Raw genomic sequence first — 27,500 nt, 5'->3', positions numbered from 1 at the left:
CATCTTCATACCCATACGATAATTTTTTGGTCCAGTTGACTTAATTCAAAATATTATTGTTTTTTTAACACTGATTTATTCAAAATATTATTGTTAATCCAGTATCTTAACTAACTAATCTTCAAACGCTAAATCATATTTCAAAAATAATATATAAGGGTTAAGGGATAACCACATTAATAATCATGGACTATAAACAATTGTTTAAAATATTAATTAAAGACCGTATTTCCATAATTTCCTACCATTTTAATCCTAGAAGTATCTTGTGCAGTTAAAAAAAAACTATCCGTAAACTATAGGTATAAGTATTATCATAGCGAACGGTTTTTATGATATCATGGGTCCAAAAAAAAATCACTCATGTCTTCTATTATAAAAATCACATTTTTAAAATTGATATCAGTCATAATATTTTTTTATATAAATCTATAATTAAAAATAAGTCTACATCAGTTATTTATCAAATATAAAACAGATTATATATATAAAATATTAAGCATCTGCATATAAATCGAGAACCAAAAATCGAACTGAAACAAAACCGTATCAATTTCACAAAATATCTGAATGGTTCTTACATCTATGAAACAGAAAAATCAAAATCAAACCAAGAATCAAATGGGTATTTGAATATCCCAAACACATTTATATATCTTAAAATATTAATTATATTTAGTTTTAAAATGATCAAATAGTATAAATATACTATTTATAAATCAAAGTGCTTAAAAAACTAGGTTACCCTATTAGTTATTATCCGTAATATTTAAGAGTATCTTAATTTCTTGATAGAAGCTTAAATATTTGAAAGTAATTTAAATATATTTTATTCAAAAAATTATACTTATCCGATTTATCCGCTATTCTATCCAAAAATGAATTTTAACTGAATTATTTAAAATTAGCCAAAAATGGGAGCCGAATTCTAATGTTAACCAACCAGATCGATCTCGAATGTTAATCAAGTTCAAACATTGTTATCTGAACCAAACTAAAATCAAACCCAAATTCATAAATAAACAAACTATCTCTTGAAAAAAAACACACAACTGGATTGAAACTGTATCAAGAAAAAATAATTGGACCGAACCGAAAATTAAATGTCATGTCTAAACATATTAGTAAACAAATATATAAGTTAATAAAGTTTTAAAGCAAAATTATCCCGCGTTTTTAAAGCGCGGATCAAAATCTAGTACATAGTTATAGTACAAAACTATAACTGATGATTTTATTGTTTATCAATAGAGTAAAGTTCAATAAAATGCACAATGCTTTCCACCAATAATATAATTAGGATACTTCTAAATAGTCAATAAATTAAACAATAAATTAAACTGGAAATATAATTTGGATACTTTTCCAATTTTGTCAAAGGTATAAAATGATTAAAATCTAGCATTTAATAACATATATCTTCAAATCTAGTGGTCAAAATGTAAATGTGGTAAGAATTAGGCTAGAGTGAGAGTAGTTATCCCAATATTCTAGATGAGGTCAAATTTAGAATTGTATCATAGATATAATTGTACTAAATTTAAGATATATATTTAAGGCGTTTCGATTTTTACTTCCTTGTTAGACATTTCAGTTATTTTATAAGCAAACTTGTTAATTTACAATATCAAAATTTATTTAACAATTATCTACGTGAATTCAAAATTCGGAAAAAGAATATTTAATAATCCTTATTTGGCATTCTTATCTTTTTGAAATCTATAAATATTACTCTGTCGTGTTCATTTTCCACAAACAATCAAACCAGAAGGAAGACATTCCTCTGTTTTTCCTTTGCTACTTCAAATATCTCAAGGTAAAGAAAAGTTCTTGTTAGAGAAACACTGTTATATATTTTCTGCCGAAGTTCGTAGTTTTATATATCCGCTAGTATGTATTATAAACCGCTCTTTAGAAGATGAATATTGCGTAGCTTCTATAAGTTTTGATTATAACAAAATCATCTAATACAATAAAATATCGAATATCCTTATGAAAATATTAGCTTGATTAGTTTTCATATCCAACATCTTCTTAGATATTAATTTTCTTCTTACATGTTTCTATTATCTTGTGTAGATGATTAGGTTAGTGTTTGGTATATTAGTCCTTTTTGCTATATTCCGTTTCCCGACGATTGAATCACGCAGCCACCATCCTTCGGCGTATTCCGGGATTGAGTTTCCTGCATTAAATTGCCGGAAACACAAGGCGGTAATAACTGATTTTGGAGGAGTTGGAGATGGGAAAACTTCCAATACGAAAGCGTTCAGAACGGCCTTAAGCAAGCTCAGCGACCTGGCGAGCGACGGTGGAGCTCAACTCTTAGTTCCTCCTGGAAAATGGCTCACCGGAAGTTTTAACCTAACCAGCCACTTCACATTGTTCATCCAAAAAGGTGCCACCATCCTTGCATCTCAGGTAACTCACTATGTTCTATACGGTTTGTTCAATTTTCTAATTATAAAGAATAATAATAGTAACCAAAGCAATGTAGAAAATCTATTATATTAATGTTATAGTATCTCGTAAATACATCTCCATTCAAAGCAAAATTTGTAGAAGATCTGCCTTTTATATTAGTTTCTGCTTTGGCTTGTATTGGATCCGGTTCTGTTCGATTCATGAAGGTTTAGTGTAAATTAAGTTACTGATTCCGGTTTTGACAAATACTGTATCAGGATGAATCTGAATGGCCAGTGGTCCCTCCACTGCCATCGTACGGAAAAGGAAGGGATGGAACCGGAACCGGGAGATTCAACAGTCTCATCTCCGGTACAAACCTAACCGACGTGGTCATAACCGGTAATTTTCCAATACAATCGCAACAAATTTCCGGTTCGCACTGTAAACCGGAAGGTACTAATATATTGAACTTGGACTCTAATTCTAATAGGTAACAACGGGACGATCAACGGACAGGGACAGTATTGGTGGGATAAATTCAAAAAGAAGCAGTTTAATTTGACTAGACCGTATATGATCGAACTCTTGTTCTCCCAAAATATTCAGATCTCCAATATCACTTTGGTCGATTCTCCGTCGTGGCATATTCATCCTGTCTACTGTAATAACGTCATCGTCAAATCAATCACCATTATCGCTCCCGTTGATGTTCCCAACACCGATGGAATCAATCCAGGTACTATCCTATGTGACAATGTTTATATCATATGTGCAGACTGGTCTAGCTAATGAAACATGTGTCTTCAACCCAAAATTTTAAAACGTAATTATATATATATGAATATAGTTTCTCAATTTGCAAAAAAAAAATATTAACTTTTTTTGATAAATTGTCTATAGCCTCCATGCTTAAGTGGCATTTTAAATATATTTTATAGTTTTGCATATCATCCCACGTCGCAATATTGTAATCTCACGAGGCATTGTTTCTTATTTGGTCCTTTTCAGATTCATGCACCAACACACTGATCGAAGATTGTTACATAGTCTCCGGAGACGACTGCATCGCCGTTAAAAGTGGTTGGGACCAATACGGAATCAAGTTCGGAATGCCGACTCAACAACTCTCGATCAGACGGCTCACATGCATCTCCCCGAAAAGCGCAGGAGTAGCCTTAGGAAGCGAGATGTCGGGAGGAATCAAAGACGTCAGAATCGAAGACGTGACACTAATCAACACTGAATCCTCCGTCAGAATCAAAACCGCTGCGGGACGTGGCGCTTACGTCAAGGACATTTACGCTAGGAGATTCACGATGAAGACGATGAAATACGTTTTCTGGATGAGTGGAAACTACAACCAGCATCCTGACGAAGGGTACGATCCCAAGGCGTTGCCCGAAGTTTCTAACATCAATTTCAGTGATATGACGGCTGAGAACGTCACCATGTCGGCTAGTCTCGCTGGGATTGATAAAGATCCGTTTACGGGTATTTGTATTTCGAATGTGAACATAACTTTGTCGGCTAAGCCTAAGGAGGTGCAGTGGAACTGTACTGATGTGGCTGGAGTTACGAGCAGAGTTAAGCCTGAGCCGTGCAGTTTGTTGCCGGAGAAGAAAACTGAAGGGAAGAATATGGACTGTATGTTTCCATCTGATTTGATTCCGATTGAGAGTGTTGTCTTGAAGAAATGCTCTCTTTGATATGCAATAATTGTAGTGAAACATGAAACTGAATTATAAAAGTTTCTTATAATGTTACAGCAAAAATAATCTTGAAGAACTCTCTATTAATTTTAAAATTTAGAATTCGTTTTAAGTATGTGGATTATAATTATGAAGTATCGTAGTTTCATTTTGAAGAACTCTATATAAAACATGAAGTATTAGATGTACTTTCTCAATACAAATTAAGAAAAATACCAAAAATCAAAATCAAAATCAAATGTGGACAAAGACGAACAATTCGTGGTTGGCTACGGTAGATGTCTTAAATAGCACATGTATCAGACATTACTTAGTTCCCAGTACGGTCTGGGGTTTGGAATCACTTGGTTTTAAAAAGGTGCAAAGAAAACATTTTTATGTATATGATGAAAAATAGATTACATAATGGTACAAGCATGTGGATTATCATCACTAAACATCGAAGCCGCGATCTCATCGCCGGCCACTGCAACGGAGTAAACGGCCGGAGTGTGGAAGAAAGTGTGGACACCACCGGTGGGATCGGTACGGTGGGCATCGGAGTAATAGTGGTTGGTCACATAAGATGGATATTTATAGAAAGATGCAAAGTGGCTATTACCTAAGCGGTATGGCCACGGTTCAGCTGCCTTACCGGCCCGTCGTACCGCTTTCAAAACCTTTTTCTCCTCTAACCGGTATCCTCGAGCTGTCACTTTTTGGCTTTCCATCTCTACTTCCACTTCTTCCACTCCTGCATGTTAACCAATAATAACCGGATAAACTTATTAAAACATCCAACCGCGTGCAAGAACTGGAGAAATCAATTTTCCAGTTAGATCGGTTCTATGGTTAACTTTTGGTTGAGATGTTCAAATCCATATACGCGATCGCGAACCAAACCAATTCTTAGTTTGGCTGAACTAAGAATATATATAGTTCCATGCATAATGCATTCATATAAGATTTAGTTTTACTTTGGTTCTAAGATTCTACTTGGATTGAGGTAAGCAGAATAAAGATTAAAACTCAAAAAGCTTTCATACCTTTGAGCTTGAGTAGAGTCTTCTTAAGCTTAGAAGCACATCCTTCACAATCCAAGTTTGGAACTCTTATCTCCACTGTCATCTACAACACATATAACTCAGTTATGTAATATTATATTTCTTTATTTGTAGCCTTGTATGTCTCTATAAATACATGGAAATATTTTTGCAACTGTAAAACGAAGGACAATTAGAAAGAAGATAGGAATGGAGCAGATACTCACAGACATGCTTACAAACTCCCCTCAAGTGTGTTCAGTTATAGAGAAGGAAGCAGAATATAAAGGTTCCATATTGTGTATGCATATATATATATATATAGGTACATTATGTATGTGTGCAAACTTAAAATAATTTAAATTATTATGTTGATGATATTTTACTATAGTGTTTGTTATTATAGAAAGGGTTCTTGGGTTGTGAAATGGGGAGACAAGGGAAGAACACAGCACGCGTGAAATAGTAAGATAAAAGGCGTGAGCTTTTTGCCTTTAGGATTTCTTCTCTGCCATCCAAATCATATCGCTCTCACTCTCTTCAAGTCACTTGTAATATTACCCTGTATTTTTCTTTGTCACTCAATACTGGTTAGAGTTCTAGAAGTAGAATCAAGAACCGGAAGTATAATAACCTGGATAATAAACCAGTCCGAGTCAAAACCAATCATTTGATAAATGACTAAACAGACTCACAATTTCACAGTTCAAGTATTTAGCCAGCGCATATCCATAACCATTTTGGGTACCATTTATTTCATTTAAATGTATCCAGTTTATATGGATGTATCAAGATTGATTATTGGTGAATTAATATAATGTTAGTAAGTAATATACATGCCCTACATGAATAATATGGCACCGCCAAATTTATAAACGCTAAATGGTTAGTTGAAGTTGATAATAGAAGAAGTGATCCCTACTATAAAGAAGATATTATTTGTGAACCCTTCACTTTCTTATTTCAAATCTTATCACGACATGTATATACTTAAAAAAAAAATAATGACATTGAAATAATTGAGAAATATCATTTCGGAAAATAACAAAAATCTAGAAACCTATAAACTATATTATCTTTTGGTTTATTAGGTCTATTAAATCAACTATTAATTTCTTGGAGTAGGAGGCATTATGAATCATTATATTACTGTACGATAAAGATAGTGAACATCAAAGAGCGTCTCTGAGTACAATAGAAAAAACGGATAGCAAACTCATTTCAAATACAGATATTTGACTTTCATAGATATCTTATTGAATATAACTCCTTGTGAATAATATTGTGAAGTGAAATAAGGTACATGCCAAAGGTGAGAGCGTAGACTAAAATTTTTTCTTATGTGGCGTTTGTGATTATGATAGGGATATGATATAGTGATTAAGCATGATCTTTAATACAAAATTGTCAAAGAGGGCATTCCTAGAAAGACTTTGTCATTCATGATTCGTTTATTTGCCTTTCTCCATCATTATGTTTCCATTTAATCAAGGGGGAGCCAAGATTATGGTATATGTAACCGTTTGTATTGACAATCCGCAATTGACGACAACATATCCCAAAAGTTCTTGACACCTAATTGTCCATTAACTTTGAAAAGAAAAAAACTAGTTCAAAAGATCTCATCGAAACACTTTTTTATATAATAGTGATGTATCAGGGTCAGGCTTAACGTTAAACCTTTATTGAACAGTGAACTCCGACCAGTACAGCTCTATATATATATGTAAATGTCATGTCGTAACCAGATCGTCGATCAAAGCACTTGGAAAATAAACAAAAGGGTCCAGTTTTCTCGAAATCACATGTGTCTCTAATGTACTTTACTGTGGTCCAAACTCAATGCTCGGTGGTCGGTTTTGTTAGTTGTTGCCACTTTTTTTTTAAATGAACCAAACCGGAAAAAGATAGATATGTCATTTGATTGGTTCTGATAACCCATCTTTAAAACAATATACAAAGGTTTTGGTATTTATTTTGGGCATGGGCCTAGTTTCTAGAACTTGGCCATGATCTAGGCCTTATCATCGGTTTACAATTTCAATTTAAAATAAATAACAACCATTGCGAAACAATGGAAATCATAAAACAATTTGTTTCCCATTACAACGAGAAGGTTAAAAAGAACTACATTTTGAGGTGCACATCCTTCAACGTCTTGCAAACATTAAAAAAGTAATTAATCAGTTTAACCAACCCTTTCTTGTTTTGGTTCACATTATTCTGCAACCTTTTGTCCTTTCGTTTTCCTCTCCTCACAAAAGCTCTCTTTTTCTTTCTCTCTCTAATCTCTGACCTCTCTCATTTCACCTGTCGATTTCACATTGTTTGGCATGCAACAGCAAGGAGGGACGATGAGGAACTCTCCGTCGTATGGATCATCGGGAGGGCACTCTCGTCATTTCGACACCATCTTGTCTCCCCTTGTCAAAACCGGCGCCGGAGCTTCCAACAGATCCTACGCTTTCTTCTCCTTCTTCCTCTTCCTCCTCCTCGGCGTTTTTCTTACTACGCGCCTCCTCCTCGATCCCTCCGTATGCACATTTTTATTACATTCTTTGTGTACTCTTGTTCTGTTTCTTGCTAATTCTTCAAAACGACACTCCATTCTGTCGTTTTGGCCTGTTTTGTTTTTGATGGAACTGTTTTGCCACATGGAATTTGATATTGGTGGCGCCAGATTTCTCGTGTCACCATTACTTTCCGTCGATTACTCGAAAAAAGAAACCATTACTTTTCGTCAAACAAAGTTACGGACAGTTAGACACGTGTCTACATGGGATCTTAATCACGTGATTAGTTTTAGTTAATAACTGTCCACCGCTATTTACTAAAACGACTCAGTTATTAACCTTCTTTTCGTAGGTGTTAATAGCGAAAGAAACGGCGTTAGTGACGGAGACCCTAAAAGCTGGTGAATCCCCAAAATACCCTCAGTCGACTAAGCTAATAACGGAAAAGCCAAAGGAGTTCAAACTAAACTGCCCCGCTTTCTCCGACAACGCCACTGTAACTTGCCCAAGGGACAACTATCCGACGAGCCTCCTTCCCGGCAGCAGAAAAGATGACTCCGGGCGTTCTCCACCCGCCACGTGTCCCGACTACTTCCGCTGGATCCACGAGGATCTACGGCCGTGGGAGAAGACCGGGATCACGAGGGAAGCGTTGGAGCGCGCCAACGCGACGGCGAACTTCCGCCTTGCGATCATCGACGGTAGGATCTACGTCGAGAAGCTCCGAGAGGCTTTTCAGACGAGAGACGTGTTCACGATATGGGGATTCGTGCAGCTTCTACGGAGGTATCCGGGAAAGATTCCGGATCTCGAGCTCATGTTTGACTGCGTTGACTGGCCGGTAGTGAAGGCGGCGGCGTTCGGCGGATTTGAACAGTTAACGCCACCGCCTCTGTTCCGTTACTGTGGGAACAACGAGACGCTTGACATCGTGTTTCCTGATTGGTCTTATTGGGGATGGTAACCGATTCTTCTTATTTCTCCGAGCACCCATTTCTTTTATGGTTCTTGCAATTTGACCACAATAGTTTTGGATTTGACAAATGAAACCCTATAGTAACTTCCGGTTGTGACTTGTGGCTTAAGAAATAGCTGTGACAGTGAGAGTTGCATTGGTTTTGTAGGGCTGAGGTGAATATAAAGCCGTGGGAGAGTTTGTTGAAAGAACTCAAAGAAGGCAACCAGAGGAGCAAATGGGTAGACAGAGAGCCTTATGCTTACTGGAAAGGGAATCCGACGGTCGCTGATACAAGACTGGATCTCATGAAGTGTAATGTCTCCGAGGGGCATGACTGGAAAGCTCGTTTGTACCAACAGGTGACTGAATCTGTGCTCGCTTGTTCTATGATTCAACTACTTAAGAGTGTCCTGGATTGCATAAAAGATATATTTTTAAGCAACTTGAGTATGAGCTGTCTCGGCATCTTGTTGCCATTGATATGGTTGGTTTAGTTATTACTAGTTGATGACTTGATGTACTATGATGCAAAAAAAGTTGGGAGTTTTGGAGTTGTGTGTTGATTGTCCATGTTACGTGCTTTATCTTGGTATGTTCATTGTATAGGACTGGGCCCGGGAATCAAAGGAAGGTTACAAGCAGTCAGACTTGGCAAGCCAATGCCACCACAGGTAATTAGCACGTAAACTCTTTTAGAGGAACCTTTTGCATGTAAGAAATGGGTCATGCAAGAATCTTGTAATACAGATACAAGATTTACATAGAAGGGTCTGCATGGTCGGTGAGCGAGAAGTACATTCTGGCTTGTGACTCGGTGACATTGCTGGTGAACCCTCATTACTACGATTTCTTCACACGGGGTATGTTACCTGGTCAACACTATTGGCCCGTCAAGGAAGACGACAAATGCCGCTCCATTAAATTTGCCGTCGATTGGGGCAACCAGCACAAGCTAAAGGTAAGAGACATTACTTCAAACTACACACATTCGTTACTGTTTGATTGAATATAGGTTCTAAGTATTGTCTTGGCTGATTTTCTTTCTCACTAGGCACAAGACATAGGAAAGAAGGCGAGTGAGTTTGTGCAGCAAGAACTTAAGATGGACTATGTGTACGATTACATGTACCATCTCTTAACTCAATACTCTAAACTCCTCCGGTTTAAACCCGAGATTCCTAAGAACTCTACCGAGCTCTGCTCAGAGACAATGGCGTGCCCCAGGGATGGTAATGAGCGGAAGTTTATGATGGAATCGCTTGTGACACACCCTGCAGAGACTGGTCCTTGCACCATGCCGCCTCCTTATGATCCGGCGTCGTTTTTCTCGGTTCTGAAAAGGAGGCAGAGTACGGCTAGAAGAATCGAACAGTGGGAGAGTAAGTACTGGAGGAAGCATAACCAGACTCGTTCGTAAAATTAGTTTCGCGTTAACAGTTTTGTTATGTAGAGAAAAATGCACTTGCATATAAACCCATCGATGTTTTTATTCTATCATGAAGACGCTTAAAATTGGAAATATTTTTCGGAACTGTATCCATGATGTACTAGTACTGTAGTAGCAAACAGTACTAGTGCATAAGATTTCTCTGTAGAGAGAGCTTTGAGAACTGAACTTGGGTTTGGTTTGATACATAACTCATTGGAAAGTCCAATAGAAACACAACTTGATGGGCTAAGCTCTTTACTGAGCTGAGTGATATGTCATGACAAAAATTTCAGTATCTGTGCCTGTGCATCATTAGTAATCAGAAATTTCTCGAGCCTGAAAATATAGCAGCCAAAGTTTTGTTGTATGAGACTATTAATAGATTATGTGACAATCACAAAGGTTGTCCAACATATGAGATTTGCTGTCTCTCATATATATGTTACTTATATACCTTGCGAATTTGGCCCGTCTAAGAGGATGTTATTTATTTATTTATGTATTTTAATTTATTTAAAAATTTATAAATTAATGAAAAATTTATTGAGTTTAAAATCTAATTTGTCGACTTCTCTATAATATTATTTGAAAAGTCACTTTCCTAGGTGTCGCGCTCACGTCAACTCTCACAGTGGTTGATTACTACGATACCCCTAATTAAATAAAAAAGTACATTCAAATATTATTCTTTACTTTTTAAAATTTTCTAAAAAACAATATAAATAAAAAAAGAAATATTTATAAAGTTTTAAAAAATAATTAAAAAACGAAAAATATATGTATATATAATATGATTTCATAAAAAAAAGGAAAGTTCACAAAATAGTAATATTCAATTTAAAAGATATCTTTAAGTAACAAAAAATATATACTTTTGAAGTAGTAAAATAAATTTTTTTTATCTACATCTTCTTAGATGAAAAAATATATGTGTATATAATGTGATTTCATAAAAAAAAAGTTCACACAAATGATTTTGATATTAGATTTGAGAAGTCACTTTCCTAGGTGTCGCGCTCATGATAACTCTCATAGTGGTTGATTACTACGATATCCATAATGAAATAAAAAAGTACATTCAAATATTATTCTTTACTTTTTAAAATTTTCCAAATAACAGTATAAATAAAAAGGAAACATTTATAAAGTTTTAAAAATAATTTAAAACGAAAAATATATGTATATATAATATGATTTCATAAAAAAGGAAAGTTCACAAAATAGTAATATTTCATTTAAAAGATATCTTTAAGTAACAAAAAATATATACTTTTGAAGTAGTAAAATACTTTTTTTATCTACATCTTCTTAGATGAAAGTAGTAAAATATTTGTATATAATGTGATTTCATAAAAAAAAAGTTCACACAAATGATCTTGATATTAGAAAAAGAAATATTTTTCTTTTAAAACATAATTTTACACAATACAAATATATACTTTCAAAGTAGCTGAATTTTTTTATATATATCTATATATTTTCTTAGATGATTACACAAAATAATTAAGTAACATAAACATATATAGCTTTAATTGACAAAAAATATTTTTTTATTATTATTATTGAAATGTTTTTTTATGTTTTTTTCATATATTTAGTTTACTATAATATCTTAAAATTACGGAAAATAAATAATTTTTATTTTACTTATATAATATAATTTATAAAATACAATCACATTTTTACTGCATATTTTAAGAGATATTAAAAAAACTAAAAATAAATTTTAGCAATAAACATATTAACAAATGAACATGTTAGCAACTAATCCAACTTATATATAAAATCATAGATGTAACTACAATAAGAATGTATAATTTATTTATTTTGTTTATATAATAATAATTTATTTATTTTGTTTATATAATAATAATTTATTTATTTTGTTTATTTTATGAATTTAAATTATATGATGACTTAAAACATATTAACAAATGAAAAATAAAATATTAACTCACTGTTAGAATTTAGATCTTTTGTAAAATTTATATATATGCATGATACTTTAGAATATTATCATTATATTAATTTATGTAATTTGGAATAAGATATTTTAGTTTATTTTTTATTTCATTCTAATCATAATATATCTTAAATTATACATAATCTTAATAAAATATACTTATATATTTAAGACAACAACCAACCTAAAATGCAAATAAGAAAATTAATCAAAAATTAATATATTTACAAAAAATAAATATTATAGTTGAATTTAAATAAATAGAAAAAATCCAATATGTCCAAATGACAACTAAATTGACCGTAAAACAACAAAACCAATTAGATAAAAATTTAATTAAAGTAATATGATATAATTAATATAAATTATAAATTAATTTAAAATTTAAAATAAATATCAATTAATTATTATATTATATTTATTTTATAAATATTTATGTCCGTGCATGAACACGAGAAAGTCACCTAGTTAATTAATATTTTAAAATACGAAGGTTTACCTGAAATTTGTGTGTTATATATTTTTAACAAAAAACTATTCAAATCTATTATGAAGTCAAATCTATTTATAAATATGTATGATTGAATAGTACATGAGTTTTAAAATCATAAAATGAATAACACCAAATTTTGAATTTTTTTAATCCCTAAAACTATCTCTTTACATTATTAATTTATTTTAGTACTCTTTTTGTGGTTTTATAGTAAAAAATTGGATTATGTATTGATTAGAAATCTATCATAATTAATAGGAAATATTACGCTCCCTTTAGTCTTTGAACAACATTTTTTTTTATTTTAGTACTCTTTTTGCGGTTTTATAGTCAAAAATTGGATTATGTATCGATTAGAAATCTATCATAATTAATAGGAAATATTACGCTCTTTTCAGTCTTTGAACAACAATTTTTTCTTTTAATATATATGCGCTATTGTATATATAATCAGACAAAATAAAGAAGAATTCACCAAACAAAAAAAGTTAAAAACAATATCTTACAAAAAAATAGTTAATGTCAACAGTTGTAGTATGACAATCAACAAAGAATATAATGAACAAAGTAGTGAATCAAACATAACTAAAGTTTTCATGGTGATAACCATTTTGAAATTATAGGTATGATTTTATAATTATAGCTATAAAATGGTTATCACCATGAAAACTTTAGTCATGTGTTTCCACGACTTTTTTCATTATATCCTTTGTGATCCAGGTAATGATTTATAATTATAGGTATGATTTTATCTTTTTAGATTAATATAAATACTGGTTCAATGATTTGATTCATATAAATAGATTATGAAATAAATATAGGACCAAAGAATTTAGTCAAAAAAATAATATGGGGACCGTAGCATGCTTCAACATCACAGAGCGTGTTATTATAGAGGGCGACCAGGGTGCTATAAGTTTTGTGAGGAGTGGAGTAGGATTATTATTTCAAGAAGTATGCTAAGGATAAATGTTGTTGTGAAAAATAAGTATGCATCCAAGATAAAATCATTGACATTTCTTGAAATAACATCGACAGCTTTCATAATTTTTTTTACCAATAGATGATCAAGAATGAAATAAATAAATTTTATCATGCTGAAATTACTTTGGTTAAATCGGAGATGTTTTTTGAATTTTAAAGAAAATATAAAATTATATCAAAATATTATTTAATTTTTTTAAATTATATAATAAACCAAAAGCTATGATTCATACAGTTCTGCAAAAAACATGAAAAATTGCTGTTAAGACAACAAGAAACAAGAAGACTGTTTAGTAGATTGCATTATCATAGACGATATTAACAAAAGGAAATTGCATTGCCATAAACGACGGAACCAACCTTCCAAGCCAGCCTTTTGGCAGCCATAGATGTCTACTGAAACTTGTCCCAAAAACAAAATTCTCCCTCGAAACAAAGATCCTTGCAACACTTTCGTACTTTTACCTGTTTTTTTTTCTTTTGAATAATATGTAAAATTAATTCCGAAAAAGTAATTTTTACAGCTTTTGGAGCAACTCCAAAAACCATACAAGTTTCTAAAAGAAAAAAAAATTAGTATTATAATGATTCAATCATGTTTTATTTTTTTTCTAAATAAAAAAAATATTAACTTTCTCTCGCATGATGACATGTTTTTTTTTTGAAGATACTAAAAAAGTCTAAATCAAGAACTTTTGGTTCTCACTCTCCTAATTTCTTTTTTTTTCTTTTTCTTAAATACTTAGAACCTCTTCTAATGCTCATAATTGGAGGTGTTTTCAGTTACTTGAAACAGAACAGAAACTCAAAACAGAGCATGCTAATTTTGAGAAACTACCGGCTAGACAGCCAGACTTGGAGAACTTATTCATATCGTCATAGCTTCTTCGAAATCATTGTTAAACACTGATTACGAATTTGCCTATCAATGATTAGTACCTGGTGATCCGTTGGGACATGCTGTGAGAGCATGTTTATTGCAGGTTCTTAGGTTAGGTCTCTTAGCGTAATATAATATACGGTTTCTTAGCTTTTAACTAATAAAGCTAAGAGACGTCTCTTATATCTCTTATTTAAGAGAAGTCTCTTAGTTTTTTTAGTTAAAACCTAAGAGACTGTATCTTATATTATGCTAAGAGACCCAACCTAAGAGACCTACAATAAACATGCTCTGAGCCATGCCACCGATTGTTCCTATCTCTCCATATTGAGTGTATCGCCACTTGGAAACTATACAGCAGTAGGAAAAGCTTCTTTGTGGTGTGAGAATGATCTGCAACAAGCACGAGGATTTCTTGCCAGTGATGTGTGAACCGAGATAACAAGAGTTTCCCGAGAAGACCCTTCCATATCTCATACGAGTAGGCGCATTCAAAAATAAATGTTCCCGTGTTTCTAGATCTTGATTGCAGAGGACACAGCCAGCAACAATGTTCATATTCCAGAGAAGCATTCAATCACCCGTTGTTAAACGGTTGTGCATTGCTAGCCAAGCTATAAAAGCATATTTTGGCGTCGAGTATGGAAACCAAGTGCTTTCATACCAACTCACCTTTGGGGCAGAGCTCCGGATGAGATACCAAGTATTCCGTGTGCTGAACACTGGCTTGAAAGTATCCATACTGTTCTTCCAAAGTGGTACGTCGTTCCCGGTCTTCATCTTTCCTCGTTGCTTATGTAAAGCCTCCTCTATCATGGTATAAATATCGCAACGATGGCGACGAGTGCGACGTTGAACCACCGATGCAACAGATGCGCTCAAGGATATCCCCATATCTATACATCCCCTATCACCAACCAAGTCTGAGAGGCGTTCCATATCTGACCATACATCGAACCAAAAGGATGTGCCAAGACCGTTCCTAACTTCCATACGATGAAACTCCTTAGCCTTATCTCTGTATTAAAGAAGCTTTTGCCACATCCAGGATCCCAAAGTGGAGTTACTCTGAACTTCCCAGAAACTGTCTCCTTCAAGTAAATATACTTTCACCCACTGAACCCAGAGAGAGCGGCAGGTGGTGACTCGCCATATTAAATTTAGACAAGTAACGTTTACTTCTTTTAACGGCCTGAGACCAAGCCCCCGTCCCCTCCCTCCGTCCCCTCCCCCTCTGATTTTAGCACTGTTATTGTGTCCCATGCTACCTTTGCTCGTTTCATATTCAGTGCTGGACCAGACCACAATAATGCACAACACAGATTATTTATCTCTTTTAAACACTCCCCGGGTAGGCAGAAAGAGGACATCCAGAAGTTAGGTATACTCATTAGGACCGACTTGATGAGTTGCAGACGACCTGCGATGGATAAGAAAGGATTCGTCCAGAGACTAATGCGTTTCTTTATTTTCTCAATGAGTGGCTGACAGTCAGTGCGTCCCATTACTTTTGTGAGAAGAGGAAGCCCCAAATATCTAACAGGGAGATGACCAACCTCCATTTGAAATCTCTCTTGAATACCTCTTCTTCCTTCATCATTAAACCCACACTAGATTTCGCAACACTCATCATCAACCCTGAGATAGTCTCGAATCTTTCAAACACCTCCATAATGCTTTCGATAGAACAGGTATTCCCATCTGAGAACACTAGAATATCATCCGCAAAACTCAAATGGGTGAGACTAAGGTTCTTACACTTCGGGTGATAACCCATCCTATGCTCCGCTGATGATTTATCCAACATCTTTGATAAGATATTCATACTGATCACGAATAGATAGGGTGATAGAGCACAGCCTTGATGCAATCCTCTTTCACTTCTGAAGAACCCAACTAACTCACCATTAACTTGAACCGAGAAAGATGATGTTGTCACACAAAGAGAGATCCAATGAATAAATTTCTCAGGGAACCCCAGAGCCGTCAAAGTATTTATGAGAAAAGGCCACTGGACTGAGTCAAAAGCCTTGGATATGTCTATTTTAAAGCACACTGTCGAGACACATAATCCTTATGATAGTCTTTAACAAGCTCTGTTGCAAGGAGGAGGTTTTCAATGAGAAGCATGTCCTTTACAAAAGCAGATTGATTCAGACTAATGAACTCGGGGAGAAGCTTCTTTAGTCGATTCGCTATGATCTTGGATATTACTTTGTAAAGAACATTGCAGCAGGATGGACGATAGTCTTTCATCTTCTTTTCACCTGTTACCTTCGGAATCAGTTCCAGGATCGTTGTGTTGATTCCCTTTGGCAGGAAACCCTTCTCAAAAAAGAACTTATGTAATCAAAAACTCAGCACCCACTATCGACCACACAGATTTGTAGAATTCAGCAGTGTAACCATCTGGTCCTGGCTATTTCTCATTTGGCACAGCGAACAAGACTTTCCTCACTTCCTGAGCTGTGACATCCTTTATCAGGTTCTCTTTTTCCATATCAGAGCAACGATAGTGCAAAAGGTTCTGCAACTCTGATACTTCTATGCCTGTGAAATTTGCAGGTTTGTGTTGCAAGAATTCCCAGAAAGGCTTCTCAGCTTCTGCTTTAATATCCAGAGATGAAGTAACCACACTCCCATCAGTACACTCTATCTTTTTGATGGAGTTAACTATTTCCCTGGCTGTTCCACCTCGATTGAAAAACTTTATTATTCATATCTCCCACATCTAACCAATACATCTTTGATTTTTGCTTTAAAACCCTTTCCTCAAGCCCTGAAACAAAATCCCAGCGCTTGTATGCTTCGCTTTCAGCCTCCATGTTCTGTTCTATTAGATTTCTTATTGTCGCATCCTGCTTGAGACAAAGATCCTCAAACGAGGCTTTTGACTTTACAGAGAGATTTCCAAGCCTTTTCTTCCCCAACTCCAGTTTAATAGGCTTCAGCCCCTTTAGTTTCTTAGAGAATCTGAACAGTGAAGATGTTGACGAGTATATGGGCTCAGTAGTGGTCCAGTACTGCTCTATACCTGTTAAAAAATCTCCTACCTCTGTTATTGCATTGACAAATTTAAATGGCCTTTTTGGACGAGATAACTCTGAGTGGAGATGAATACGACATCAAAGGTGATCCGAGCAACCCCCACTTTCAAATACAGCATACAACTGCACAAAGTCATTGAACAGAGTGCAATCAATCTTGTCTACAACAAGACCGGGTGATTGTGGTCGGGTGGTAAGTATTAATGTAGCCCAAGTCCAGCAACAGAAGAAGCCTCACGTTCAACAACATAACAAGCCCATTGTGAAGTCTCAGCTACAAGACAAAACTCCAACGTTCACAAAGGATAGAGCACAAGGAAGTTGTGCTCAACGTACGGTAAAGCAGTCAATACAGCTAGCCAATAGATACTCTCCTTTGCTAATGGCCAGCTGCTGAGATCACAGCTGTATCATCTCTAGATCCTTCAGCTTATGCTATATATGTAAAACGTTTGTAACCTTTGATTACTTAAGCAATAAAGTATTATTCAGATATAATTTTGCTCTGTTTATTTCTCTGTTCTTGCTCTATCCATATGGTATCAGAGCCATGGAAGGCAATCCTGACCCTCATTCCGCTTCAAATCTCACAATAACTCAGTGTGTTACTCTCAAGCTGAAGGACAACTATCTCTTGTGGAAACTACAGTTTGAGCAGTTCCTCTCTTCTCAGATGCTTCTTGGCTACGTCAATGGTGGTCACCCTCGTCCTGCAGAAACCATTACCGTCAGAGAAGGAGATCAAGTCACAAAAGCAGCTAATCCGGAGTTTCTCAAGTGGGTACAGAAAGATCAACTCATCATGGCATGGATCTATGGTACTCTCACTGAAAACGCGCTTCGTTCTGTGTATGGTCTTCATTCATCTCAAGAGGTATGGTCTACTCTAGGACAGAAGTTTAATAGGGTTTCAGCCACTAGAAAGCTTGCTTTACAGAGAAAGATTCAGACTATGGCTAAGGGTAATAAGACTATGGCGGTGTACTTGTCTGAAATCAAATCCCTTTGTGATCAACTTGATTCTATTGGATCTGCAATTCCTGAAAGTGAGAAGATTTTTGGTGTTCTAAATGGCTTAGGAAAAGAGTATGAGTCTATCTGCACTGTGATAGAGAACACTATGGATGCTATCCCAGCACCTACTCTTGACGATGTCATGCCTAAGCTGATCTCCTTTGAAGACAAGCTTCAGACATACACAGTGTCCTCTAATGTCACTCCTCATCAGGCGTACTATACAAATAGAGGTGGCTACTCTGGTCGTGGTCAATACCGTGGAGGCTACAGAGGACGAGGTTACTCAACACAAGGCAGAGGCTTTCATCAGCAGTTTGGTCAGACTAGTGGTCGTGGACAACATCAGAGTTCATCTCGTCCTACATGTCAGATATGTGGAAAGTTTGGTCATTCTGCATTCAGGTGTTATCAGAGGTATGATGAGAACTTTCAGCCTCAGCTCCCTCAGGCAAACGTAGTGATGCGAACTACAGAAGAGTCAGACTTCTAAGGCAATGACTGGTACCCTGACACAACCGCTACACATCACATTACGAACTCTACTCAGCATCTTCAATCATCACAACCTTACTCTGGAACAGATGCTGTGATTGTTGGTAATGGAGACTTTCTCCCTATTACCCATGTCGGCTCCATTGCGTTACCAACTATGTCAGGTACCTTACCTCTTAATGGTGTGTTAGTATGTCCATCAATAACAAAATCTCTGCTCTCTGTCTCAAGACTGACTGATGACTACCCCTGTGAATTTGTATTTGACTCTCGTGATGTGCTTGTTAAGGACAAAAAGACTCAACAGCTTCTCAGTCGAGGAAGCAAGCGTGAAGGACTGTACCGGTTAGAGAATCCTCAGTTTCTTGCTTTCTACTCATCTAGGCAGCAGTGTGCAAGTGATGTCATATGTCACAAGAGATTGGGGCATCCTCACCAGCAAATCCTCAATATCTATCTTCAATACAAGCTATTTCAGTTAATAAAGTCTCTAAGACTATGTGTGAGTCATGTCAGCTAGGGAAAACATGCAAGTTACCCTTTTCTAGTTCAAATTTTCAGTCTGAGAAACCATTAGAGAGGATTCATAGTGATGTATGGGGTCCTGCTCCTGTAACTTCTGTTCAAGGTTTCAGATATTATATCATTTTCATTGACAACTTTTCGAGATTCAGTTGGCTGTATCCTCTTAAGAACAAATCAGATGTGTTCTCCGTTTTTAAATCCTTTCAAAGCATGGTTGAGAATCAGTTTGAAAGGAAGATACAAATCTTTCAGAGTGATGGAGGAGGAGAATTTGTAAATAAAGAGTTTGCGGCTCATCTATCAGGTTGTGGCATCAAACACTACTTGTCTTGTCCGCATACTCCAGAGCAGAATGGCTTGGCTGAGAGAAAGCATCGACATCTACTTGAACTTGGCATGTCTATGATGTTTGAGGCAAAGCTCCCTCAGAATCTTTGGGTTGAAGCTCTATTCACAGCCAATTTCTTGACAAATTTGCTTCCTCACTCAGCTACGGGTAAAACAACAAGTCCTTATGAGAAGTTAAATGGAGTTGAACCTCACTATTCAGCTCTGAGAGTGCTAGGATGTGCATGTTATCCATATCTTAGACCGTATGCACAAAACAAGTTTGATCCTAAGAGTCTTCTATGTGTCTTCTTGGGTTATACAGAGAAACATAAAAGGTATCGGTGTCTTCATCCTCCTACAGGACGGATGTATATCAGTCGACATGTTCTCTTTGATGAGAGCCGGTTTCCATTCCTTGATGTCTATCAGTCAAGTAGTGAACTGACACACACACCTCTGTTAGCTGCCTGGTATAAAGGATTGAAGCCTGTTGTCTCAGAAGATGAAACCGTTGCTGAAGTAAGTCAAGAAGAAGTTATAACAGGAAACCGAAGACAGGTTGATGAAACTCATGTTCATACAGTTCCCGATCAGTATGTAGCAGATGACTTCCCACCACTTCCCTCACCAAATCATGTTCCTATTCCAGAGCCTCTTCTTCCTGAGCCTGCACCAACTCAAGTTCAAGCACTGGCTCCTGAACCTGACGACAACACGCATACTATGGTTACGAGGGGAAAGGATGGTATTAGGAAACCAAACCCAAGATATGTGTTACATACAGTAAAAGGTGTTACTAAAGAGCCTAGAACGTTGGCTGAAGCTCTTAGTCACCCTGGTTGGAATGGAGCTATGTCTGAAGAAATTGGTACATGTCATGAGACAGGAACATGGAGTCTGGTTCCACATCCTAAAGATGATCATGTCATCGGTTGCAGATGGGTTCATAAAGTCAAATTACATGCGGATGGAACAGTTGAGAAGTTGAGATCAAGACTTGTTGCTAAAGGAAATGAACAAGAAGAAGGGGTTGATTTCTTAGAGACTTATAGTCCTGTGGTTAGGACAGCAACGGTTCGATTGGTTCTACATACAGCTACGGTTAATCATTGGGATATCAAACAGCTAGATGTTAAGAATGCTTTCTTACATGGTGATTTAGCTGAGACAGTTTATATGAAACAACCTTCGGGATTTGAAGATACTGAGCATCCTGATTATGTGTGTCTACTACACAAGGCTATCTACGGGTTAAAGCAAGCTCCGCGTGCCTGGTTCGACAAATTCAGCACGTTCCTGTTGAAGTTTGGGTTCATCTGTAGTGTTAAAGACCCATCACTTTTCATCTATCATCATGGTACTACCATCATCTTTCTTCTCTTATATCTTGATGATATGGTATTAACTGGAAATGACCCTGAGGTGTTGAAGAGGCTGTTAAGTTCGCTGAGTTCAGAGTTTAGGATGAAGGACATGGGTGCTTTGAGTTATTTTCTTGGTATTCAAGTGAAGTACACGCCTACTGGTATGTTTTTGAATCAAGAAAAGTATGCATCTGACTTGCTTCACACGGCTGGCATGATTGATTGCTCACCTATGCCTACTCCACTGCCTCTGCAACTCAACAAAGTTCCTTATCAAGAAGAATACTTCAAGGAACCATCCTACTTTCGGAGTCTTGCTGGAAAGCTCCAGTACTTGACTCTAACAAGACCTGATCTTCAGTTTGCAGTCAATCTGGTGTGTCAAAGAATGCACAAACCAACAGTGGCTGACTTCAATTTGCTTAAACGAGTGCTCAGATACATCAAGGGTACTCTTACCATGGGGTTACACTTTACCTCAGACTCAGATTCTTCTCTTAAAGCCTTCTGTGATAGTGATTGGGCAGGTTGTAGTGAGACAAGACGATCAACAGGTGGATTTTGTACAATGATTGGTTCTAATCTCATCTCTTGGTCAACAAAAAGGCAAGATTCAGTCTCAAGATCATCAACAGAAGCAGAATATAGGTGTTTATCTGACACTGCTGCAGAGCTCTCCTGGATAAGAGATCTATTACAAGAACTTGGCTTCCCTTCTATGCAACCAGCTGAAGCGTATTGTGATAATTTATCAGCAGTTCATCTTACTGCCAATCCAGTGCTACATAAGAAGTCCAAGCACTTTGCAACTCACTACCATTTTGCTAGAGAACAAGTAGCTAAAGGTACACTGATTGTTCAACATGTGCCTGCTTCGTCTCAGCTTGCTGATATTTTCACAAAGTCACTGCCTCAAGAAGCCTTCTACTCATTGCGCTCCAAACTCGGTGTTGTGCCGTCTCCCACCACGAGTTTGCGAGAGGATATTAATGTAGCCCAAGTCCAGCAACAGAAGAAGCCTCACGTTCAACAACATAACAAGCCCATTGTGAAGTCTCAGCTACAAGACAAAACTCCAACGTTCACAAAGGATAGAGCACAAGGAAGTTGTGCTCAACGTACGGTAAAGCAGTCAATACAGCTAGCCAATAGATACTCTCCTTTGCTAATGGCCAGCTGCTGAGATCACAGCTGTATCATCTCTAGATCCTTCAGCTTATGCTATATATGTAAAACGTTTGTAACCTTTGATGACTTAAGCAATAAAGTATTATTCAGATATAATTTTGCTCTGTTTATTTCTCTGTTCTTGTTCTATCCATAGTAAGGAGGCGGGACTGGGACGTTAACACGTTTCAGATTCGACTTACCTGCTGCGCGAAACTAAGTCACAATTATCATGGTCACTTAACACGAATATGAGTCCATGCTTTAAGACCCATTTGAATGCTTGGAAAGAGGATCTATCTGTGGACTGCACTTTCCCTTGAGAATTAGTCTGAGATTCTCCATGGGTTTGGGATACCCCAGATTAATGAAAAAAAAAAAAAAAACTTGTCTACAACACACTGTTTCAGAACTTTAAAAGCTAAGGTTCAGATCAACTCACTTTGACCCATTTCCTAATACAGTCTCCTTAACTTGAGCTTCTCCAAAGCTTCAAAGTTAATTTGACATTCTTATATAATTCGAAAAAAAATCGTAAATTTGTTTATTCAATTATTCGACCTGGTTAAGTTTGGCTATGCTGGTTTTCTCGGTTTTAAAATTAAAGTATAAAAATTAGAATCTGAATTTTTTTATATATATACTTGGTTCCGTTTTGATTTATATATATATACTGATAATTAGTATTTTAATTAATACTATTATATCAATGAAAATATTGGTCACTTAGGCAATATAAGAAGATACTGTACTTTCTATCTTTATTGCAAATGCTAATCAGTGTAATTAAATATTACATTAATGGAAATATTTGATATTGTATTATTGGAAATATTATATACAACCGTTTTGAAAAATACAATTATGAACCAAATTTGGTTTTGAAACTGAAAGATAATGAATAATGAAGCGTGAAGTTCCTTAGCCTCTCACTAAGCCCCTCCATTGTGTTCTGTATCCTTTTGTCTTCTCTCCTTGTCACTTCCTTAGACGCCTCACGTAAGTTTTGAATCCCATGTCCCAGTTTTGCTATCGAAGGAGCTGAAGGAAGAGTCTCAGCTGCACACATGATCCCCTTTTCATAGAAGAGCAACCCCGCACACGTTGCAAGACTGGCTCCAAACATAGCCATTGGTAAGGTGCCAATAGGTTTTGCTCGTCTTCTCCTCATTATCATCGAATAGAGTGTAGCTTGTACGCAAAAGAAGCTCGTATCAAGAGCAGAATATAATATATATTGTGTTACTCCCCTGATTGTCTCGGCAGATAAAGATGCCTTTGACAAATACATTGCCTCTTGCGTGTTTGTCAAGAAAGGTTTCAGCGGAGCTAGGGCTTTCAAATCTAAAATGATCTTGGTTAGTGTTAAAGCAGCTGCACCAACCGCACCCACTGGTTTTACGTTGGAATCATTTCTGTCAGAGTCCAGTACCGTGTGCTCAGTAGACATATCTTTAACTTCTTGAGGAACACTAGTTCTCCAGTGTCTCCTAAGACCTGCAAGGTTACCTGCGTCTACTACTACTACTATCTTCTTAAACTTTTTAGCCTGATCACGAAGATTAGCTGCCATAAGTGCATAAGATTTCTCCATAGAAGAGAGCTTTGAGAACTGAACTTGGGTTTGGTTAGATACATAACCTAGGTTCCTAATAGGTAGCCGACCAGAATTGTTCAAAGCAATTCTTATACCTTCAACTGCAATCCTGAAAAGATATACTTCAGAAAGAAGAGCCTCTTTATCAACGGATTCCCCTCTGTTTACATCAGACAACATCTTTGTGGCGCTGTCTAAAGCTTTCCTAATAGCTGGGAGACCATTGAATATGTTGTGAAGATCAACAAGTAAGTTATAAATGGAGTACGCAAATTCTGGAAGCTTAACACTATCAGACTCCATCTCATTGGCAAGACAGCTTGATGGGATAAGCTCTTTACCGAGTTGAGTTATATGAGAAGATAACAGTTTCAGCATCAGTGCACGTGCATCATTGGTTATCTGAAACCTTGTGGAGCTTATAGCAGAGCCATAATAATATTTTGTTGTGAGATAGACCTTTCATAATGAATGGAGAGTCAAGAACCAAAAACGATGAACCAACCTCCTCAGCCGCCTTCTTGGCAGCCAATACATGTCCATTGAAACTTGTCCCAAAGATTTCCTTCAAAACCAAGTTCCCGGCAACACTTTCGTATTTCATTAGAGCCATCATCAATCTCTTGAGATTCTTCTCCAAAAGCTGGACCGTTCACTTGAGCTACTACAGCATCAGGACAGAGTTCACGTATAAGACACTCGGCGTCAATAACAGATCTTGTAGACAGACTCTGAGCAGAGAGTATGTGAATAGTGGAGTCATGCTCAGGGACTCTGATAGCAAACACAAAGGTCTTTGTACTCTCAGGCACTGAGAGTGTGTTTACAATCTCCTTTGAGTCTCTCAGGTCAGTATCAATCATTGAAAAGGACCATCTGTTTCGCAGACAATCCACAAAATTATATGCCATTGTTCCAAAGCCCTAGCTCGTATATTGAAACCCTAGTGTTCTTTTATAGAATTTAGTAGCGTATCCTTCAAGGCAGCGAGTCTAGAGGCTGATGATCGAAAAAGCAGAAAGATGGAGGAAGACTCTGAACAACAATAGACAAATTTGATAATCTAAGTGATTGCATTGCCCAACAGGCTACGTTATATATAGATTGGATCTTGCCATATTTTTGTACAACTAAAAAGGAAAAACCAAATAATTTCCTTATTAGAATCTTAATTTGTATTTTGTTTTGTTCAGGTTTGGATCAACCTACACACGTTTATTTGTATAGATAATCAGATCAAGGCCGGTCATGGGCCAAACTAACGAAATCATGCTTCTAAAGTTTTTGAAATTTATTTTATATATGCATGGACCTCCAAACCTGTAAAAAAAAAGTTTTACCTCCCTCATCCAAACTATTAAATCTTTATTAAATCGTATAGAGTCCCCAAAATCTCAGAGTCGGCATTGAATCAGATCTATATATCTATATTATTATTTGAAGAGTGAATTTAATGATTTGTCATGCTTTCCATAGTTCTAGGTTTAGTCATATTCTATGCTAAATTATTAATCTTAATAGATGATATTAGTAATTTAGCTGATAATTTATCATTATCTTCAGAATAATTAAAAAAAATCTAACTATAATATGATATTTAAATTTATATTATATTTACTTTAGTAATATTAAAATATTATATATATATATATATATGTTTATGTTATATTTGGTTTAGTAATATTAAATCAGATCTATTTTAATATATATATCACATAAGATAGAATGAATCATCTATCGTTTAAGATAAAAAAAATTAAGACAATCAAAATCACTCACTGCGATAATTTCTGAAGAATTTAGAAAATTCAAAAATATCTTATACTATTATTTGTGAAGTGGTTTTTCTCTCTCATGTTAAAAATTAGAGCGTTCAATTTCTTATTACTCTTAATAAATAATTAGATTAAATTTGTTGATATATAATTAACCATAAATTATAAAAGAATTTGATTAATTTGACAATCATCATTATCTAAGAAGATTCTATATTATCTTAGCCAAAAATATTTTACATCATAATATTTTAAAAATAAGTATAAATCATATATGTAGTTTTATGTATATATAAATAATTTCAATTTTATTTTACGCAATTAAAGATATTTTATCAAAATAAAAATCTGTATACATAATTTTTTAAATATTAATTAGTTATTAAATAATTCAAACACATGAAAATAATTTATTCTAATGGTTTTTGAATTGATAACACTAGGTGATTTTTCCGTACTCAGGCACGAATATAAATATTATGAAATAAATATATTATAATAATTTATTAATATTTTAGTTTTAATTATTTGGTTATATATTTTGTAATCAATATGAATGGTTTTAAATAACATTATGTTATTTTAATTAGACGTATAATTTTGGATATATAATATCTCGACTGTTTGGTTATTCTTTAGATATATTAGATTACATTTACTTATCCGATTCAACTATAATTTTTTTGTTGTACATCTTATAATTTCGATTAATTTTTTTTATTTTGATGTAGTTTGATTCTTGTCTTAGATTTGTAAACATATTTTAGTAAGATTATGTATAATTAAATATATATTGTTTTGAGAATCAAATAGTAAAAGTAAACTAAAGTGTTGACGATTCAAAGTTACATAAATAAATAATATAATAATGATAATCCTATGAAACCTTATGCATATATATATATATATATATATATATAAGTTATACAAAATACTTAATTGTAATAGTTGGTTAATATATATTTATAATATTAATTGAAAATTTCATATTTATTTGTAATATGTTGAGCCGCTCTATAATTTATATGTATAAAAATCTTACTGTAAATAAAATACATTATTTTAATTTAGTGTTTGACTTTGTATAAAAAATTGAACTGGTTTAGTTACTTATTTTGTGCGTATGTTGTGTTACATATATTCCGTCAAATTCATTGTATTAGTTTGGTTGTTCATCTTAGTTGTGTAAATATAGTTTGATGTTTTAGTAATTTAGTATATGTTAATTTGGAAAATGAAAATTATAAAAATAAAATGATGATAGGTACAGAGTTACATAAAAATATAACCGATAAATTTTAAGAGGGAAATTTTTTTTTTAATTTTGATATCAAAATTATTTTTCTAAACTTTTTTTTTATGAAATCACATTATATATATAAAAATATATTCTTACTAGTGAAATCACATTAAACTTTCCTTTCGCTAGTGAAACTTACTGGACTGACGTTAATTGGACCGATCGGGATTTGAGTCGTTAGTTTTTCTTTCTTACAATTGTTGGCCCATGTGATTTGTCAAAACTTTATAGATGTCATAAATTTCTCTAAAATGAAATAATCAGAAATAAAAATGCATATAAAAGAAAAAAAACACAAGTTTTATACAAACGACAGTTTCTGGAAAAAAATATCTGTAAAGTACAGTATAGATTAAATACATCAATAATTTATTTGATTGTTTTAATTGCATTTATCCATAAAGTCTAGTGATTTGATATCTTTTGAGTCAATGATAAAAGCTTCGCCGACCCAGAAAAATATTGGAAGCTACCACTCCACTAGCTTGTTTTACAAGTACGTGTCAACTTCTATGTTGACGAAGCGTAT

The 27,500-nt window shown here is 34.9% G+C and overlaps 3 protein-coding genes and 1 pseudogene across 4 annotated transcripts; 2 read left to right on the top strand and 2 right to left on the bottom strand.

Annotated features, from left to right (window-relative positions):
* The first annotated feature begins 1,655 nt into the window (after positions 1-1,655).
* On the top strand, positions 1,656-4,196 carry LOC103873101 (probable polygalacturonase). Its single transcript, XM_009151531.3, has 5 exons — positions 1,656-1,816; positions 2,080-2,421; positions 2,682-2,805; positions 2,897-3,142; positions 3,415-4,196. Exons 2-5 carry the CDS (start codon positions 2,080-2,082, stop codon positions 4,110-4,112), a joined length of 1,410 nt encoding a protein of 469 aa, XP_009149779.1. The 5' UTR covers positions 1,656-1,816; the 3' UTR covers positions 4,113-4,196.
* An 82-nt stretch (positions 4,197-4,278) lies between these two features.
* On the bottom strand, positions 4,279-5,609 carry LOC103873099 (heavy metal-associated isoprenylated plant protein 31). Its single transcript, XM_009151530.3, has 3 exons — positions 5,365-5,609; positions 5,141-5,222; positions 4,279-4,848 (listed from the first exon to the last, which is right to left on the bottom strand). The coding sequence occupies exons 1-3, from the start codon at positions 5,368-5,370 to the stop codon at positions 4,514-4,516; spliced, it is 423 nt and encodes a 140-aa protein (XP_009149778.1). The 5' UTR covers positions 5,371-5,609; the 3' UTR covers positions 4,279-4,513.
* Positions 5,610-7,239: 1,630 nt separating this feature from the next.
* On the top strand, positions 7,240-11,355 carry LOC103873098 (O-glucosyltransferase rumi homolog). 2 transcript variants are annotated; one of them, XM_033273159.1, is made up of 7 exons: positions 7,240-7,312; positions 7,480-7,671; positions 8,003-8,610; positions 8,775-8,967; positions 9,215-9,279; positions 9,356-9,566; positions 9,660-10,332. In XM_033273159.1, the coding sequence occupies exons 2-7, from the start codon at positions 7,492-7,494 to the stop codon at positions 10,023-10,025; spliced, it is 1,623 nt and encodes a 540-aa protein (XP_033129050.1). In that variant the 5' UTR covers positions 7,240-7,312; positions 7,480-7,491; the 3' UTR covers positions 10,026-10,332. The 2 variants fall into 2 exon arrangements, with proteins under 2 accessions (XP_033129050.1, XP_009149777.1); XM_009151529.3 differs by lacking the exon at positions 7,240-7,312 and having other exon boundaries at positions 7,335-7,671; positions 9,660-11,355.
* Positions 11,356-23,161: 11,806 nt separating this feature from the next.
* LOC103873345 lies at positions 23,162-27,391 on the bottom strand (annotated as a pseudogene).
* Positions 27,392-27,500: the final 109 nt, after the last annotated feature.

Source organism: Brassica rapa, chromosome A06, assembly GCF_000309985.2.
Source record: "Brassica rapa cultivar Chiifu-401-42 chromosome A06, CAAS_Brap_v3.01, whole genome shotgun sequence".
NCBI classification, from domain to species: Eukaryota; Viridiplantae; Streptophyta; class Magnoliopsida; order Brassicales; family Brassicaceae; genus Brassica; species Brassica rapa.
The sequence above is the reverse complement of the archived record's forward strand: the minus strand, read 5'-3'. Positions and strand labels throughout refer to the sequence as shown.